We start from the raw sequence: 19,714 nt of genomic DNA, 5'->3' as shown, positions 1-19,714 counted from the left end.
TGGACCTTGTAAAAATTCTATATAGTTATGCTGATGTTTACTTATAAACAGAGATGAAGGACCTTCATTGCTGCCCTGAGCACAGAGTAGTAACAGGTGGTAACTAACTAACTTCCTTGCTTGTAGGATGCTGTAGTGCTGTGTAAAAGTCTTAGACACGCACACACAGCCAGGGTGCCTAAGACTTGTGCACAGTGCTGTATTTGTCATGAGATCTGGCATGATCAAAGGATATAGCATCGTAGGAGGGGTGAGGGACAGGTGGCAGAGAAGGAGAGCCAGGGGCAGGGGGTTAACACAGTGCAGACACACCCAGCCCTGAGACACTAGACAAGGTCATTTGATTCCAAACAATTGGTTTATTGATCATTACAGAATGCTTCTCCTGTGCTTCCCACTCCCTCCCCTTTTCCCAACCATGATTCCCCTCTCCCTGCCCCCTTCCCATTCTCAGTCTGCAGTAGAGACCCACTCACGTATGTCATGAAATTTATTTTTTTGGCAGCAGCAGTACTGTGCAGAAGACTCGGTCACCATAGAGATATATATTGATATGACTTTCACGCAGTACCGCATGTGTCAGTGATGCTGATGTAAGTTAGTTTTGCACACCTGTGCACGCAGGTGCTTGTGCAGATGATAATAAACCTGAGCTTGACTTTGAATAAGGTGAGCTTAAGCAATTTGTGCCACTGCCTGTAAGGAGTTTGTATGTTCTCCCCGTGACTGTGTGGGTTTCTTCCTCTCATAGTCCAAGTGTGTACTGGTTAGGAGGTCATTGTAAATAGTCCTGTGATTAGGCCAGGAATTGCTGGTGGTGTGGTTCGAAGGGCCTATTCCATGCTGTATCTCAATTGATGGACAGACAGACGGGGCTTGTGAGCTCAGACAAATGAAAATCCTGATTGTATAGTTGCAGGAATGGCGTGCCCTTTGGATGGGTGTGTCCAGAATCAGGGGTGACAATCTTAGAGTCAGGGGTCAGCCAACTAGGGCAGGGATGAGGGGAAACCTCTTTCCCCCAGAAGGAATTGCCCTTTCCCAAGGACAGGCTGAGGGTATTCAGGGCAGAGATTGCCATATTCATGGAATGAAGGGGTTACGTTCAGGAACATGGTACAGAGGTCAAAGGTCAGCCACGGTGGTGTTGAATATTGAAGCAGGTATCGACGGGCCGAAAGGCCTCTCCCGGGTTCTATCACTCATGTTCCAATCAGTCGACCGTAGACGCTGCAGGTTGGGAAGGTAGGGTGAAAGTGGCGCCCCTGCTTGGGGGCGGCAGGGAATGCCTGCTAGAGAGGCCAAGGTCCTGAGTCCAATTTCCAACAGTCAACAATGCCAATCTCCTCCACAAGCCCCGATAATTCATTAGGATCGCAATTGAACTCCTGGGTTCATCGGCTTGTCCTGGAGGAACGGGTAAAGGGCTGAGCGCCAGATAACAAGGACGTACAAAGACTTACTGGCACCGAACCACGGTAGCACAGTGGTTAAGTTACTGGCTTGGTAGCTACCAGACCAGAGACATAGTTCAAATCCCACTGATGCTGCTAAGAAATTTAAATTGAATTAAGTAAATGTGATCCAGACTCTGTCACAAGACTATTGCAAACTCTCTCCTGACTAATAATCGTTAGACCAACTCTAGGCCAACTACCTCAGTTCTAGGATAAAATGCTGGTGTTTCTGACAACACTCTCTCAGCAAGAATAAATATAATGAGAAGATACCAGAACTGGACACAAGGGATTCTGCAGATGTTGGAAACCTTGAGCAACTCTCACGGAGTGCTGGAGGGACTCGGATAGTCGGCAGCATCTGGGAAGGTAATAAACAGTCGGTACTTTGGGCCATTGAGAGGAAGGGAGCATCTGATGAAAGGTCTCAGCTTGAAACATCGACTATTTATTCCCCTTCGTAGATGATGCTTGACCTGCTGAGTTCCTCCAGCAGTTTGTGTTTGCTACGAGAAATGGAACTCGTTTATTGTTGTCACATGTACCCAAGATACAGTGGAAAAACCTGCCTTGCAAACTGTTCATACAGATCTGATCATTACACAATGCATCGAGGTGGAACAAGGTAAAAAAAATGCAGAGTAAAGTCTCACGTTTACAGAGAAAATGCAGTGCAGCTCAATGAGGTTCAAGATCGAAACAAGAAAAACAAGTGAAGTCAAGAGCATGTTTTGTATATTGCCAAAAACAATCCATGCATGGTTGTATGATGTCAGCTGTTGTGATATGTAATGTGATGTGTGTTTATTTTGCATGGTAATTGGATCATGGTCATTCCGTGACCATGACTGTCCTTGGCAAACTTTTCTACACCAACGGTTCACCATTGCCTTCTCCTGGGCAGTGTCTTTACAAGACGGGTGACCCCAGCCATTATCAATACTCTTCGGAGATTGTCTGCCTGGCGTCAGTGGTCACATAACCAGGACTTGTGATATGCACCGGCTGCTTGTATGACCATCCACCACCTGCTCCCATGGCTTCACATGACCCTGATCGGGGAGGAGGAGGGCTAAGCAGGTGCTACACAATTGCCCAAGGGTGACCTGCAGGCTAGCAGTGGGAAGGAGCACCTTGTACCTCCTTTATCTTCAGCCCAACACCCAACTATTCACAAAACAGGTATTAAAAGCTAATAGAAGCTAACAAAACTGATGATGCTTCGAAGTTAGTGAAGTAATTGTCCCCTACTGGGTGTAAAAGCTATCATAAAGTATCGGAGAGGGGAGGGAGAGCAGCCAGCTGTCTTGGTACATATTGGTACCAATGACATAGGAAAGAAAGGCAAAGAAGTCCTGAAAAGAGAATTGAGACTGGGCAGAAAGGTGAGCAGTAGGACCTCCAAGGTAATAATTGCTGGATCGCTGTCTGTGCCACGTGCCAGTGAGGGTAGGAACAGGATGACTTGGCAGTTTAGTGCGTGGCTAAGAAGCTGGTGCAGGGGATGGGCTTTCAGCTTCTTGGATCATTGGGGTATCTTTTGGGGGGAGGTATGACCTGTTCAAAAGAGACGGGTTGCGCCTGAACCCAAGTGGGGGGGCCAGTATTCTCGCGGGCAGGTTTGTTAGAGCTGTTGAAAGAGGTAGCGGTAGAGATTGTGGAGGCATTAGAAATGATCTTCCAAATATCATTGGTGCCAGAGGATTGGAAAATTGCAAATGTCACTCCACTCTTTAAGAAAGGAGGAAGGCAACAAAAAGGAAATGATAGACCAGTTAGCCTGACCTCAGTGGTTGGGAAGATGTTACAGTCAATTGTTAAGGGTGAGGTGATGGAGTACTTGGTGACACAGGACAAGATAGGACAAAGTCAGCATTGTTTTCCTAAGGGGAAAATCCTGCCTGACGAACCTGTTGGAATTCTTTGAGGAGATTACAAGTAGGATAGATAAAGGGGATGGAATGGATGTGGTATATTTGGATTTTCAGAAGGCCTTTGACAAGGTGCCACACACAAGGCTGTTTACCAGGTTAAGAGCCCGTAGTATTACTAGAAAGTTACTAACATTGGCTGATTGGTAGAGGCAGCGAGTGGAAATGAAAGAATCCTTTTCTGATTTGCTGCCAATGACTAGTGGTGTTCTGCAAGGGTCCGTGTTGGGACTGCTTTTTATGCTGTATATCAAAGATTTAGATGATGGACTTAAACAGATTAGGAGAATGGGCAAGAGAGTGGCAAATGAAATACAATGTTAGAAAATGCATGGTCATGCACTTTGGTAGTAGAAATAAATGTGCGGACTATTTTCTAAATGGGGAGAAATTCTAAAAATCAGAGATGGAAAGGATCTTGGGAATCCTTGTGCAGAACACCCCAAAGTTTAACTTGCAGTTAGAGTCAGTGGTGAGGAAGACAAATGCAATGTTAGCATTCATTTCAAGAGGTCTAGAATACAAGAGCAAGGATGTGATGCTGAGGCTTTATAAGGCACTGGTGAGTCCTCACCTTGAGTATTGTGAACAGATTTGAGCCCCCCCATCTTAGAAAAGATGTGCTGGCATTGGAGAGGGTCCAGAGGAGGTTGTTGCATGTATTTAAGGCAGAGTTTGATAGATTCTTGTTTGGACAGGGCATCAAAAGTTATGGGAGAAGTCTGGGGAATGGGATTGAGGAGGGTAAAATAGGATCAGCTATGATTAAATGGCAGAGCAGACTCAATGGACCAAATTGCCTACGGTAATTCTGTTCCTATGTCCTTTGGTCTTATGGAAAACTTGCAGTGCAGGTAAGTGATAAAGTGCAAGATCATAATGAGGTCGATTAAGAAGCTGAGAGTCCCGTTTATTGCACTAGAGGTCCGTTCAAGAGTCTGATAAAAGTGCGATAGAAGCTGTCCTTGAGCCTGGTGGTATGTGCTTTCAGGCTGTTGTATCTTCTGCCCGATGGGAGGAGGGAGAAGAGAGAATTTCTGGAGTGGGTAGGGTATTTGGTTATGCTGGCTGCTGTACCAAGGCAGAGAGAAGTGTAGACAGAGTCCAGAGTCCATAGAGAGGAGGCTCGACCCAGTCATGTTGCTTGGGTCTCTGCCCTGAATCACTGGCCCTTTCTTTCGAGACTGTGATCCCTGGTTCCACCGAGCTGTCTCTGCCCCCTGCAAGTGCCCCATTCAAGCTGAAGACCTTGGGGCTACGGCCCGTCGCTCAGTGATGGTGTCACTCTGTCTGGTCCTGCAGTTATGATGTCATCTTCGCTGGTCCGCCCGTGGAGCTGCTGAAGAAGTTCCTGTACTTTAATCACAAGGTGATCTTCGCAGCGGAGGAGTTCCTGTGGCCAGACGAGTCTTTGGAGGACCACTATCCACCGATCCACAGCGGCAAGCCGTACCTCAACTCCGGAGGTGAGAGCTTCTGATGGGCGGCCAGTACCAGCGTTCCCCATGGGAGATGCTATCCCCGTCAACCCCTTTCTCATGCCGTCTCCCCGTGACCCTTGATGCCCTGGCTAATCAAGAATCTTATCAACCTCTACTTCAAATACACTCAATGACTTGGCCTCCACAGACCAGCGGCAATGAATTCCAAAACTCACCACTCTCTGGCTGAAGAAATTCCTTCTCATCTCTGCTCTAAAGGGACGCTCCTCTATTCTGAGACTGTGCCCTCTGGCTAGATTCTCCCACTCTTGGAAGCATCTTCTCCTCGCCCGCTTTATTCATTTGGTTTCAATGAAACTTGCCACTTCCCCCGCCCCCACTCATTCTTCTAAACTCCAGCACGTACAGGCCCTGGGCCTTCAAATGCTCCTCAATACATTAACCCTTCATTCCTGGCATCATTGCACAGAGTCCAGATAGGAGTTTGTAACCTGGGTGCATGGACCTCTTGTTTAATGGTACTGGTTTATGGCATGAAATAGGTTGGGAACCCCTGGTCCAGAGTGTCCTCTCCTGGTCCCCCTTCAATGGCAGTACATCCTTTTTTTTTAAGGTATGGGGCCCAACACTGCTCACAATATTCCAAACGCAGTCTGACCACCATCTTGTAAAGCCTCAGCATTACATGCTTTTGTATTCTAGTCCTCTCAAAATAAATAAATTTCCTCGCTCTATTACCTCTGGTCCGACTCTGTTTTCTTGCTGAATCCTCAAGGTGCCCTACTCACTCAACAAGCCCTCTACCGGCATCTGCCCACTCTCTCAAGTTTAACCGCCCAGAGCTGTACCTGGATCCCTCAGCCCTCGAGCGTAGTGCTGAGGCTGTGTGGCAGCTGGTGGTCTAGTGAGATGGTAACCAAGGCCTCATCTGGTGGGGAGGGGGAGATGGGGGAGGGAGGTGGCAGATCCAAGGGTCTCTGAACTGAGCCTGCATGGGTGTTGGTATGTGGGGTTTGGCTGTGTGAGCTGCAAGGACGGGGGGGGGGGGGGGGTGGCGGGGGGGGCGGTGAAGATTGTGGAATGGTGATTTGCTCTTGACCTCTGTATCTGGCTCTTCTCTCCTCTGCTTCTCCTTCCCTTTCCCACCACCTCCCCCCTCCTTCCCCCTCCTTCCCCCTCCCTACCTCTCCCATCTAACTCTCCCTGCTTCCCTCCTCCTCCTCCCTCTTTTCCCTTCCCTATCTCTCCATTCATTTGATATCTGCTTCTCCTTCCCCCTTACTACCTTCCCCACTTCCCACTCCTCACTCCTTACCTCTTCCTTCTTTCCCCTCATTACCCTCCCTTCTTTCCCCTCACTGCCTCTCCCTCTCCTTTCCCCTCACTGCCTCTCCCTCTCTATTCCCCTCACTGCCTCTCCCTCTCCTTTCCCCTTTGCTTGTCTCTCTCTTTCCCCTCTGCCTCTCCCTCTCCTTTCCCCTCACTGCCTCCCTCTCCTTTTCCCTCACTGCCTCCCTCTCCTTTCCCTCTGCCTCCCTCTCCTTTCCCCCTGCCTCCCTCTCCTTTCCCCCTGCCTCCCTCTCCTTTCCCCTCACTGCCTCTCCCTCTCCTTTCCCCTCTGTCTCTCTCTCTCCTTTCCCCTCACTGCCTCTCCCTCTCCTTTCCCCCCCTGCCTCTCCCACTCCCCCGTTTTGCCCTCTCTCCAGGGTTTATTGGGTATGCTTCCTACATCAACGACATCGTTCAACAGTGGAAGTTCAAGGATGATGATGATGACCAGCTCTTCTACACCCGGATCTACCTCAACCCTGAGCTGCGGGTGAGTGCAAGGGACCGAGTACCTCCTAAACACTGTTGTGAGGGCCCCTTAACCCAGTCTCTCTCCTCCACAGACTCTGCCTGTGCTCCTCCCTCCCTCAGTAAAGCAAGCAGCCGCTTTGGACATTCTCTCTTCTCATACAAAAGCCTGAAAGTGCATGCCCCCTGGCTCAAGGACAGCTTCTTCCCCGATGGTATCGGATTATTAAATGGTCCCTTAATTTGATGAACAAAGAAGAGTACAGCACAGAAACAGGCCATTCAGCCCCCAATGTTGTGGCGAGCCATCTAAAAGTCAAATCAGAAACACCCAAACACTAATCCCTCCTACCTGCACCATGTCCATATCCCTCCATCTTCCTCACATCCATGTGCTTATCCAAAGCCCCTGATGTATTTGCCTCTGACACCATACCAGGCAGCACATTCCAAGAATCCACCCCCCTCTGAGTAAAAAAACTTGCCCCTCGTTCTCCTTTGAACCCACCCCTCTCACTTTCACCCTCTGGTGTGAGACATTTCTACCCTGAGAATCTCTGTCCACCCTGTCTATGCCTCCATCAGGTGAGGTGGAACATTGCCTCACAAGGTACCTCATTATGACGGTGCGCTGTCTTGTTTCCTCTTTAACCGCTACACTTTAGTGTCAGGTTTATTGTCACAGAAACGGGCCCTTTGGCCCATCCATCCCATGCTGAACCATTTAAGCTAGTGTACAAAGTTCAACGAGACAACGTTTCTCCAAACCAGGGTATAAAACATTGTCGTGCACATAACACGATAACTTGTGGAGGTAAGGATAGAATCTACAGATGAATTGCGCAGAAGTAAGCTGAAATGCGTGAATTAAATATTGTCAGGTTCAGAACAGATTAACCAGTGACACTTTGAATGCGATGCGGCAGGGAGTTCAGAAACCCAGTGTCCTGAGGGAAGAATTTGTTTCCCATCCTGTTCTTGTCTTTATGCATCGGAGTCTCCTGCCGGATGGTAGAAAGTCAATGAGGATGCTGGATGGATGGGTGGGATCCTTGATAAGACTTAGGACCTTGTGTACGCAGCGCTCCTGATAAATGTCCCCGATGGACGGTAGGGAGACCCAATGACCCTCTCCGCCGTTCTCACAGTCCTTTGTAGGGACTTCTGGTCCGATGCTTGGATGCTCCCATACCAGATGGCGATGCAGCTTGTCAGGTTGCTCTCGATGGTGCTCCTGTAAAACGTGGTTACTCTATAGTAAACACAAAGTGCATTGCAGATGCTGTGCTCAAATCAAGATGTACAAACAAGCCGGATGAACTCAGCAGGTCGGGCAGCATCCGTTGAAATGAGCAGTCAACATTTCGGGTCGAGACCCTTCGTCACGACTGAAGGAGGAGGGGGCAGGGGCCCCATAAAGAAGGTGGGGGGAGGGTGGAAAACCAATCAGAGGAAAGATCAAGGGGTGGGGGAGGGGAAGCAGGGAGGGGATAGGCAGGAGAGGTGAAGAAGGAATCTAAGGGGAAAGCACTATGGGTAGTAGAAGAAGGCAGAGTTATGAGAGGTGATAGGCAGCTAGAAGAGGAGACGGAGTGAAGGTGGGATGGGGGAAGGGAGAGGGAGGGAATTACCAGAAGTTGGAGAATTTGATGTTCATACCAAGGGGCTGGAGACTACCCAGACGGTATATGAGGTTGTTCCTCCAACCGAAGTTTGGCCTCATCCAACTTCTGGTAATTCCCTCCCTCTCCCTTTCCCATCCCACCTTCACTCTGTCTCCTCTTCTAGCTGCCTATCACCTCTCATGACTCTGCCTTCTTTTACTACCCATAGTGCTTTCCCCTTAGATTCCTTCTTCACCTCTCCTGCCTATCCCCTCCCTGCTTCCCCTCCCCCACCCCTTGATCTTTCCTCTGATTGGTTATCCACCCTCCCCCCACCTTCTTTATGGGCCCCCTGCCCCCTCCCTCTTCAGTCCTAACGAAGGGTCTCGACCCGAGACGTTGACTGCTCATTTCAACGGATGCTGCCCGACCTGCTGAGTTCATCCAGCTTGTTTGTACGTGTTGCAGTTACTCTATTTTCTGTTTTGTTTCCCTTTTGTACTTGAGGTTCTAATTTATGGACTGATCTGCCTGGATGAAATGCGAAAGCTTTTCACTGTATTTTGGTGCACATGACAATTATAAACCTCTTACCTGTTGTGTAGCTATCTGCTCCCTTCTCCCTACCCTGCCAATCTCTTCCCCTCCCTCTTGGGGCCCTTTGTCATCCTCTCACTCTGGAAGTCTGGGAAGGGAAGCCTCAGAGTGGAAAACCCCAAAAGCATTCCTTGTTTTCCAATCTCTGTTCCCGCAGGAAAAATACAAGATAACGCTCGATCATCGATCCATCATCTTCCAGAACCTCAACGGTGCTCTAGGTAAGTTCCGCGTTTCCTCCCTCTCCCCGCTGCACCTGTCCCTTCCTGCTGTCTGACCCTCACCTTCCTGGGATCCTGGTGGGGGAGGAAGTCCTCATCAGGGCTGTAGATGTTTTCCCAGCCTGAGCCTGGACCTTGAGGACCATAGATAGGAGCAGGATTAGGCCACAGGGCCTGTCAAGTAGGTTCTGCCATTCCATCACAGTTGGTTTATTTTCTCTCTCGACCCCATCTCCTGACTTCTTCCTGGAACTTTTGACATCCTTGCTAATCAAGAACCTGTCAACCTCCGTTTTAAAGATATCCATTGGCTTTGCCTCCACTGGTTCACCATGCTCTGGCTAAAGACATTCCTCCTCATCTCTGTTCTAAAAGGATATCCTGTTCTGAGGCAGTGCCCTCTGATCCTAGAGTCATCTACCATACGAAACATCCTCTCCATGTCCACTCTATCTAGGCCTTTTAATATTCGGTGGGTTTCAGTGAGAGACCCCAACCCCCATTTTCTTTTATTGAGGTATAGTGTGGAATAGGCCCTTCTGGCCCTTTGAGCCATGCTGGCCAGCGATCCCCCGGTTTAATCATAGCCTAATCGTGTAACGATGTACAATTAGGCTGCCGACCGGTAGGTCTTCAGAATGTGGCAGGAAACCCACGCGGCTGAACCTGGTCCTGGTGCTGAAAATTTTTGCGCTAGCCACTACACCACTGTGCCAATTGTTCTAAACTCCTGCGAGCTTAACCCTTACATTCCCGGGATCATTCTCGTGAACTTCCTCTGGACCCTCTCCAAAGCCAGCACATCCTTTTTCAGGTACAGGGCCCAAAACTGCTCTCAATACTCCATACTGATGTGACCAGTGCCTTATAAAGCCTGCATCCATCCGCTGTAGTACAGTGGCGCAGTGGGTAAAGCCACCACCTCGTAGTTCCAGGGACCATGGGTTTGATCCTGATCTCCAGCACTGTACATTCCATGTGTGATGACATGGGTTTCCCTGGGTGCTCTGGTGGGTTATTCCTTAATGGTCAGTTCAATGGACTGAATGGGCTAGTGTTAACACATGGCCTTCATCTCTGCCATCGGCAGTGGGGAGTAGCTGGACGGGTCTAATGACATCTGGTGGTGGGTGGCTTCAGGAACAAGGAGGCAGAGATGGTGGGGAGTATTGGTAGCTTGGGTTGAGGCGTCTGATGTTCACCAAGCTCGGCCGTTAGCTTGCAGATGTTTTGTCACCGGTCGAGGTGGACACCCTCAGCACACAGTTGTTGGTGTTTCCCTCTGGGGAGCGCCCCCCCAACGTTCACTTGTCTCAGTCCTGATTGGTCACCTTTGAATTCTATTGGCTCCTGGCCTTTGGCCCTGTAGTGTCAATTTCGATATGCTTGATTGCAGATTTATCAGGAGAGGTATCTGAGCTGAAGTGGTGTCCTTCTCAGTCTTCATGTATCGGGATCAGTGACAAGCCAAACACGAAGCAGGCGTGAGAATCTTTAGAAGCATGGTTCTCTTCTGTGAACAAACATATTGAAGTCAACACTATAGAGCCGAAGGACGGGAGCCAATAGAGTCAGGACTGAGGCAAGTGAACGGGGGCCTATATAAACACGAGCACTCCCAGAGAGAAACACCAACAACTGGGCACTGAGGATGTCACCTTGACTGGTGAAGAAACGTCTGTAAGCTAATTCCCAAGCTCGCCGAGCTCCACAATGTTTAGAGGAAGCAAAGATTTAAAGTTTTAAGCAAAAGATTCAAGGGAGATCAGAATAAGGAAAATCTGGCAAAAAAATGACCCATCTGCTGTCCTGAAGGGAATAGGGTGGCAGTGCGGGAAGACTAATTGGGGCCAGGCCTGCTGGACCCCAGAGCTAGCAGGAATTCAATGGGCGAATGTCCTCTTACCTTGGTGTTTTCTTTTTAACTGTTTCTCTGCCGCCTCACAGATGAAGTGGTTCTGAAGTTTGAGAGAGGGAAGGCCAGAGTACGGAACATTGCCCAGGACACGTTACCGGTGATTATCCATGGCAACGGGCCTACCAAGGTAACTGGATCCCAACAACACTGGGCTGAGGGGTGGGCAGTGGAGGGTGGGTGGCAGTAGAGGTGAGAATGGGCCTGCTTGGTTGAATATAACATTGTATAACATGAGGGTACAATACCGGTGGGGACGGGTCCGTCACTGTGTAACACCGGGGTACGGTCCCGGTGGGGTCGGGTCTGTCACTGTCTAACACTGGGGTACAGTACCGGTGGGGACGGGTCCGTCACTGTATAACACCGGGGTACGGTACCGGTGGGGACGGGTCCGTCACTGTCTAACACCGGGGTACGGTACCGATGGGGACGGGTCTGTCAGTGTATAACACCGGGGTACAGTACCGGTGGGGTCGGGTCTGTCACTGTATAACACCGGGATACAGTACCGGTGGGGACGGGTCTGTCACTGTGTAACACCGGGGTACGGTACCGGTGGGGACGGGTCTGTCACTGTATAACACCGGGGTACGGTACCGGTGGGGACGGGTCTGTCACTGTGTAACACCGGGGTACGGTACCGGTGGGGACAGGTCTGTCACTGTATAACACCAGGGTACGGTACCGGTGGGGACGGATCTGTCTCTGTATAACACGGGTACAGTACCGGTGGGGACGGGTCTGTCACTGTCTAACACCGGGGTACGGTACCGGTGGGGACAGGTCTGTCACTGTGTAACACCAGGGTACGGTACCGGTGGGGACGGGGCTGTCACTGTGTAACACCGGGGTACGGTACCGGTGGGGGCAGGTCTGTCACTATGTAACACCGGGGTACAGTACTGGTGGGGATGGGGCTGTCACTGTCTAACACCGGGGTACGGTACCGGTGGGGACAGGTCTGTCACTGTGTAACACCAGGGTACGGTACCGGTGGGGACGGGGCTGTCACTGTGTAACACCGGGGTACGGTACCGGTGGGGGCAGGTCTGTCACTATGTAACACCGGGGTACAGTACTGGTGGGGATGGGGCTGTCACTGTCTAACACCGGGGTACGGTACCGGTGGGGACGGGTCTGTCACTGTCTAACACCGGGGTACAGTACCGGTGGGGACGGGTCTGTCACTGTATAACACCGGTGTACGGTACCAGTGGGGATGGGTCTGTCAGTGTATAACACGGGTACACTATCAGTGGGGACGGGTCTGTCACTGTATAATACCGGGGTACAGTACCGGTGGAGACGGATCTGACTCTGTATAACACCGGGGTACGGTACCGGTGGGGACGGGTCTGTCACTGTGTAACACCGGGGTACGGTACCGGTGGGGACGGGTCTGTCTCTGTATAACACCGGGGTACGGTACCGGTGGGGACGGGGCTGTCACTGTATAACACCGGGGTACGGTACCGGTGGGGACGGGGCTGTCACTGTGTAACACTGGGGTACGGTACCGATGGGGTTGGGTCTGTCACTGTCTAACACCGGGGTACAGTACTGGTGGGGATGGGTCTGTCACTGTGTAACACCAGGGGAGGGTACCGGTGGGGACGGGTCTGTCACTGTCTAACACCGGGGTACAGTACCGGTGGGGACGGGTCTGTCACTGTATAACACTGGGGTACGGTACCGGTGGGGTCGGGTCTGTCACTGTCTAACACCGGGGTACGGTACTGGTGGGGACGGGTCTGTCACTGTATAACACCGGGGTACGGTACCGGTGGGGACGGGTCTGTCACTGTATAACACCGGGGTACTGTACCGGTGGAGACGGATCTGACTCTGTATAACACCGGGGTACGGTACCGGTGGGGACGGGTCTGTCACTGTGTAACACCGGGGTACGGTACCGGTGGGGACGGGGCTGTCACTGTGTAACACTGGGGTACGGTACCGATGGGGTTGGGTCTGTCACTGTCTAACACCGGGGTACGGTACTGGTGGGGATGGGTCTGTCACTGTGTAACACCAGGGGAGGGTACCGGTGGGGACGGGTCTGTCACTGTATAACACCGGGGTACGGTACCAGTGGGGATGGGTCTGTCATTGTGTAACACTGGGGTACGGTACCGGTGGGGACGGGTCTGTCACTGCATAACACCGGTGTACGGTACCGGTGGGGTCGGGTCTGTCACTGTATAACACCGGTGTACGGTACCGGTGGGGACGGGTCTGTCACTGTATAACACCGGGGTACGGTACCGGTGGGGACGGGTCTGTCACTGTATAACACCGGTGTACGGTACCGGTGGGGACGGGTCTGTCAGTGTATAACACGGGTACAGTATCAGTGGGGACGGGTCTGTCACTGTATAACACCGGGGTACAGTACCGGTGGAGACGGATCTGACTCTGTATAACACCGGGGTACGGTACCGGTGGGGACGGGTCTGTCACTGTGTAACACCGGGGTACGGTACCGGTGGGGACGGGTCTGTCACTGTGTAACACCGGGGTACGGTACCGGTGGGGACGGGGCTGTCACTGTATAACACCGGGGGACGGGGCTGTCACTGTGTAACACTGGGGTACGGTACCGATGGGGTTGGGTCTGTCACTGTCTAACACCGGGGTACGGTACTGGTGGGGATGGGTCTGTCACTGTGTAACACCAGGGGAGGGTACCGGTGGGGACGGGTCTGTCACTGTCTAACACCGGGGTACGGTACCGGTGGGGACGGGTCTGTCACTGTATAACACCGGGGTACAGTACCGGTGGGGACGGGTCTGTCGCTGTATAACACTGGGGTACGGTACCGGTGGGGTCGGGTCTGTCACTGTGTAACACCGGTGTACGGTACCGGTGGGGTCGGGTCTGTCACTGTCTAACACCGGGGTACGGTACCGATGGGGTCGGGTCTGTCACTGTATAACACCGGGGTACGGTACTGGTGGGGTCGGGTCTGTCACTGTATAACACTGGGGTACGGTACCGGTGGGGACGGGTCTGTCACTATGTAACACCAGGGTACGGTACCGGTGGGGACGGGTCTGTCACTGTATAACACCGGGGTACGGTACCGGTGGGGACGGGTCTGTCACTGTGTAACACCGGGGTACGGTACCGGTGGGGACGGGTCTGTCACTGTATAACACCGGGGTACGGTACCGGTGGGGACGGGTCTGTCACTGCGTAACACCAGGGTACGGTACCGGTGGGGACGGGTCTGTTACGGCAAGGTAGATGCATTCCTAAGAAAAGCATTTGTATTGTGGGTTTGTTTCACACAAACCTCCCGTTTCCCATTGAATCTGCATTACAAGTAATGTCGCATTCTTACAGGGTGTTTTTCTTTTGCTGGAATGTTGCAATAGTCTATTCCACTACTGGAAACCCAGTTATTTTTGTTCCTTGTCCCGAGGCACTTTCAGCCACGAGGATGGAATTTCTAGTTCCGTGTACACACAGTGTACACCTCATTGTGCATCTGGTTCCAGCCTCAAAGGATGCCATATACGGTGACTCATCTGATAAACTCCCCAGACGGAATCAAACTTGTTTTAATTTCATGTATCGATATTCCCGTATCTGAAATTCTTGGGGCTGGAAGTGTTTTGTTTTTTTGCCATTTTTCTGTTTATGGAATATATAATGAGGTAGCTTGGGATCACTGTAATTTCTGAGTGAATTTATGGGCTACCAGTAAGCAGACCTTTTGTCTTACATTTATGTACTGAACAGCAACAGTTATTGATGTAATAAAACAGCTTGTGATAGGAAGAGTATTTGATGGCTCTGAGCCTGTGTTCGCCAGAATTCAGAAGAATGAGGGGGGACCTCACTGAAACCTGTCAAATGGTGAAATGCCTCAATAGAGTGGATGTGGAGAGAATGTTTCTTATGGTAGGGAGTCTAAGACCAGAGGGCATAGCCTCAGAACAGAGGGGTGCCCTTTTAGAACGGAGATGAAGAGGCATTTCTATAGCCAGAGAGTGGTGACTCTGTGGAATTCATTGCCACACGTGGCGGTGGAGGCCAAGTCTTTATACATATTTAAGACAGAGGTTGATAGATTCTTGACTGGTCAGGACATGAAGGGATACAGAGGGAAGGCAGGAGATTAGAGTTGAGAAGAAAATAGGATCAGCCATGATGAAATGGGGGGATAGACTCAATGGGCCAAATGGCCTAATTCTGCTCCAGTATCTTATGGCCTTATGGTCTTTTTTTTATATAATATGTGCCGAATAACAGAAGCAGTGTAGCAGCTTCGGGAGAATACCTGAATCAGCTGTTGGACGACAATAGCAAACACGTCAGGCTTTCAGTCCCTGCCTAGGATGCCGTGTTTTGATTAAAAATCTCCAGTACACTGTATTTGAAACAACACACACAAAATGCTGGAGGAACTCAGCAGGCCTGGCAGCAGCCGTGGAAAAGAGTAAACAGTCAACGTTTTGGGCTGAGACCCTTCTTCAAGACTAAGAAGGAAGGGGGGAGATGCCAGAATAAAAAGCTGGGGTGATGGGGTGGCTGGAAGGTGATGGGTGAAGCCAGGCGGGTGGGAAAGGTGAAGGGCTGGAGAGGAAGGAATCTGATAGGAGAGGACCCCATAGGGGAAAGGGAAGGAGAGGGGACCCAGGGGAGGTGATAGACGGGTGAGAAGTGAAAGGTCAGACTGGGGAATAAAGGAAGACGGTGGGGGGGGGGGGGGGGGAAGATTTGCTCACTGGAAAGAGAAATCTATTTTCATACCATCAGGTTGGAGGCCACCCAGACTGATTATAAGGTGTCGCTTCTCCACTCTGAGGGTGGCCACATCTTGGCACAAGAAGAGGCCATTGATCGACTCATCAGAAATAGGAATCGGAATTAAAATGTCGGGACACTGGATATTTGTATTTTACTTTTTTATTAGTTTTTTTGTAAGGTATAAAAATAAATCAGCGTTGTAGACTCGTTCTGGTGTTAGATTTTCATCAGTGAAGCTTTAAAAATTTAATGCCATTCTCTAAGACACAAATACAATCAGATTTGTAGACTTGTTCTGTTGCTAAATTTTTGTGATCAGCAGACGCTTTGAAAATGTAATGCTGTGTCCTAAATTTCTGCAACCAGCCTGCTGAATATTCACGATTACCTTCAGTTTTTAGTTCAGTGAGATAGATTTTTGCTTGTTTCATAATCAGCATACGTTTAAGCAGCCTATGTTCACTCTGCTGACAATATACGACTGAGATCTTCATTTTTGGCTTTCTGCAGTGTTTTCTCTGTTTTTCCTTAAATGCTGTCCATTACATTTGTGTGGTCACTTCTCAGAACTGTCTGTGGTGAACCTTCCCAGTGTCCTGTGGAATTTTCCATATGTGATGTCATGTCAGCGCTCAAAAATAAAAAAAAGTTTGGATTTCAGAGTTTTTTGGGCTTTGGAATCTCAGATAAGGAGTACTCAACCTGTTGTAAGTGTTCCTGAAGAGTTGTGTGGGATCTAGGGTTTCTGTACCTCCTTCTCAGTGAGCAGGGAGCATGGCCTGGGTGGCTGGGATATGGGTGTTGCTTTCTTGTGGTGGCACTCCGTGTAAATGTGCCGAACGGTGGGGAAGACTTTGCCTGCGATGGACTGGGCTGCATCCACCACTTTCTGTAGACCTTTCTGCTTGTGGGCATTGGTATTTCCATACGATGAAAAGCCTTTGGTAATACCTTTGATAAGCCTTTAATATACTTCGATAATAGAAATTTACTTTGAACTTTTGAATAAGATATATATTACTCATAATTCTCATCAAAAGCCTTATATTTATGAAAGTTTAAAAAATTTGCAATCTATATCAAATGTTTATGATAGGCAGTTTGATCAGTTCACTGGGAATCCAAATTGACTGTGGGCAGAGGGAGAAGGGTCGTTGTTTTAATTAACTAGAAGAGACTGACTTGCCAGTTTCCTGCAAAAATCTATTAAGTGGCCTTGCACTGCATCGATGATTAATTGGTCTCTGAAAACTGGCACACGTTACCTAATCACACTTTTATTTCACTTGTGCACAATGAGAACAATGTGAGCTCAGGAGAAGGGATGTTATGTTGAAATTGTATAAGACATTGGTGAGGCCTAATTTGGAGTATTGTGTGTAGTTTTGGTCATCTAACTATAGGAAAGATGTAAGTAAGGTTGAAAGACTACAGAGAAAATTTACAAGGATGTTGCTGGGACTGGAGGTCCTGAGTTATAAGGAAAGATAGAATAGGTTAGGACCTTATTCCTTGGAACGTAGAACATTAAGAGGAGATTTGATAGAAGTATACAAAATTGAGGGGTATAGATAGGATAAATGCAAGCAGGCTTTTTCCTTTGAGGTTGGGTGGGACTACAACCAGAGGCTATGAGTTAAGGGTGAAAGGTGAAAAGTTTAAGGGGAACATGAGGGGAAACTTCTTCACTCAGAGGGAGGTGAGAGTGTGGAACAAGCTGCCAGCGCATGTGGTGCATGCGAGCGCAATTTCAGCATTTGAGGTTTGGATAGGTACGTGGATAGAAGAGGTGTGTAGGGCTGTAGTCCCAGTGCAGGTTGATGGGAATAGGCAGTTTAAATGATTTTCAGCATGGACTAGATGGGCTGAAGGGCCTGTTTTTGTGCTGTACTCCTCTGTGACTGTAATTGACTAGCAGTTACAGATATTGACCATTTGGTAAACCATGTGTGTTCAAATTCCTTACTTGCAAGATCAGTCGTCATTCACAATCATCATCAGTGTTGTGTTTTATGTCGTATGCCGTGGCCGATCATGGGCTAAACACTGTGACTGTTCTTGGCAATTTTTTTCCTGCGCAAGTGGTTTGCCATTGCCTTCTTCTGGACAGTGTTTTGACAAGACAGGTGACCAATACTCTTCGGAGATCATCTGCATGGTGTCAATGATCGCACTTTCAAGCCATTTAAACGTTCTTTGAATGGCTCCAATGGTTTTCCTTGGTTTGTGGCTGTCTGGAGAAGACAAATCTCACAGTTGTATACTGTATACATTCTTTGATAATGAATATACCCTGAACCTTGTTCGTTGCTCTAGATTTCCAGCATCTGCAGAATCTCTTATTATAAGTTATTAACAAAGTGTGTATATGCCACCATATGCTGTGCAAAGGGAAGCTTTGTTCTTCGAAAGCTTTACTTGCCAGGGTTGACTGCCCACTATCTGTGAGCAGCATCCAACATCAAACACCTCCACCATCCAGACCACGCTCTCTTCACACTGCTGCTGTCGGGACGGAGGTACGTGGGTCCCACACCTCCAGGTTCAGGGACGGTCGTTACCCTTCAACGCCCAGGCTCCTGAACCGGCGTGGATAACTTCACTCACCTCAACACTGAACTGATTCCGTAGCTTACGGACCCACTTGCAAGTAGGGAGTTTGTACGGTCTCCCCGTGACCACATGGGTCTCCTCTGGGTGCTCCCCACACTCCAAAGACATATCCGTTGGTAGATTAACTGGTCATTGTAATTTGTCCCTTGATTAGGTTAGGATACATCGGGGGTTGTTGGGCGGTGCGTCTCAAAGGGCTGGAAAGGCCTGTTTCATGTCGTAACTCAATAAATGATTAAAACTTGTGTTCTCAATATTACGTATTTGCTTATATTTTTGTGTTTGCACGGTTTGTCTTTTCTGCACCTTAGCTGTTTGTCAGTCTGCGTGTGAGTAATTTTTCACAGATTCTGTTGTATTTCCTTGTTCCATTGTGAATGCTTGCAAGAAAATTAATCTCAAGGTAGCATATGGTGACATATACACACTTTGTTAATAAGACGTTCTGCAGATGCTGGAAATCTAGAGCAACAAACAAGGTTCAGGGTATAGTCATTATCAAAGAACGTATACAGTATACAACCGTGAGATTTGTCTTCTCCAGACAGCCACAAAACATGGGAGCCATTCAAAGAACAACATCAAAACCCCGTGTGCTTAAAAAAAACACTTGAATGCAAACAGCAACAAGGCCAGCAAACTCCAAACCCCAACCACCCCCCCACACAAAAAAATCAACCAAGTCGCACAAACAGCAACAAGTGTAGAATAAGTGAAAGAAACAGTTTTGTGGGCTATCAGGGAGATAGCCCGAGGTATGTCGCCAACAAGCACAAAATGCTGGAGGAACTCAGCAGGTCAGGAGGGGATTCGATTACAGGTTTCAGGCTGAGACCCTTCGTCAGAACTGGAAAGGAAGGGGGGAGAGGCCAGAATAAGAAGGTAGGGGTGGGGGGGGGTGGGAATTGGAGGAGTACGTTAGAAGGTGATGGGTGAAGCCAGGTGGGTGGGGGAGGGAGGATGAAGAAAGAAGCTGGAAGGTGATAGGTGGAGAAGATGGAGGGCTGGAGAAGGAATCTAACAGGGGAAGAGAGTACACCATAGGAGAAGGGCAAAGGAGGAGGGGAACCGGGGAGAAGAGAAGTGGTGAGAGGGGAGCCAGAGTGGGGAATCGAAAAGGGAAGGGGGAGGGTCTCAGCATTTGAAGTTTGATATTCTGTGTGTTGTTCACTCATTTTTTTGCCATTTGCGCAATTTTTTTTTGCGTGTGATGTTGGATATTCTCTTTGAATGGTCCTTTGTTTTGTGGCTGTCTGGGGAAGGCAAATCTCGGGGTTGTATACTGCATGCATACTTTGATAATAAATGTGCTTTGAATCTCTGGGTAGATTGAGCGTTGTCTCAGTGCGGCAAGTAGAGAGGTCATGGACTGACGTGT

General features: G+C 49.4%; 1 protein-coding gene across 1 annotated transcript in view; it reads left to right on the top strand.

The window, feature by feature from the left end:
* Window positions 1-19,714, top strand: part of LOC140729257 (multifunctional procollagen lysine hydroxylase and glycosyltransferase LH3-like) — a 91,201-nt gene that overhangs the window by 39,662 nt on the left and 31,825 nt on the right. Inside the window, exons 4-7 of the mRNA XM_073048835.1 lie at window positions 4,691-4,854; window positions 6,537-6,649; window positions 8,986-9,049; window positions 10,997-11,094. Coding sequence (XP_072904936.1) covers window positions 4,691-4,854; window positions 6,537-6,649; window positions 8,986-9,049; window positions 10,997-11,094 — 439 coding nt within the window. The remainder of the gene's footprint in view (window positions 1-4,690; window positions 4,855-6,536; window positions 6,650-8,985; window positions 9,050-10,996; window positions 11,095-19,714) is intronic.

This window comes from Hemitrygon akajei, chromosome 6 (assembly GCF_048418815.1).
Source record: "Hemitrygon akajei chromosome 6, sHemAka1.3, whole genome shotgun sequence".
NCBI lineage: Eukaryota > Metazoa > Chordata > Chondrichthyes > Myliobatiformes > Dasyatidae > Hemitrygon > Hemitrygon akajei.
The sequence above is the reverse complement of the archived record's forward strand: the minus strand, read 5'-3'. Positions and strand labels throughout refer to the sequence as shown.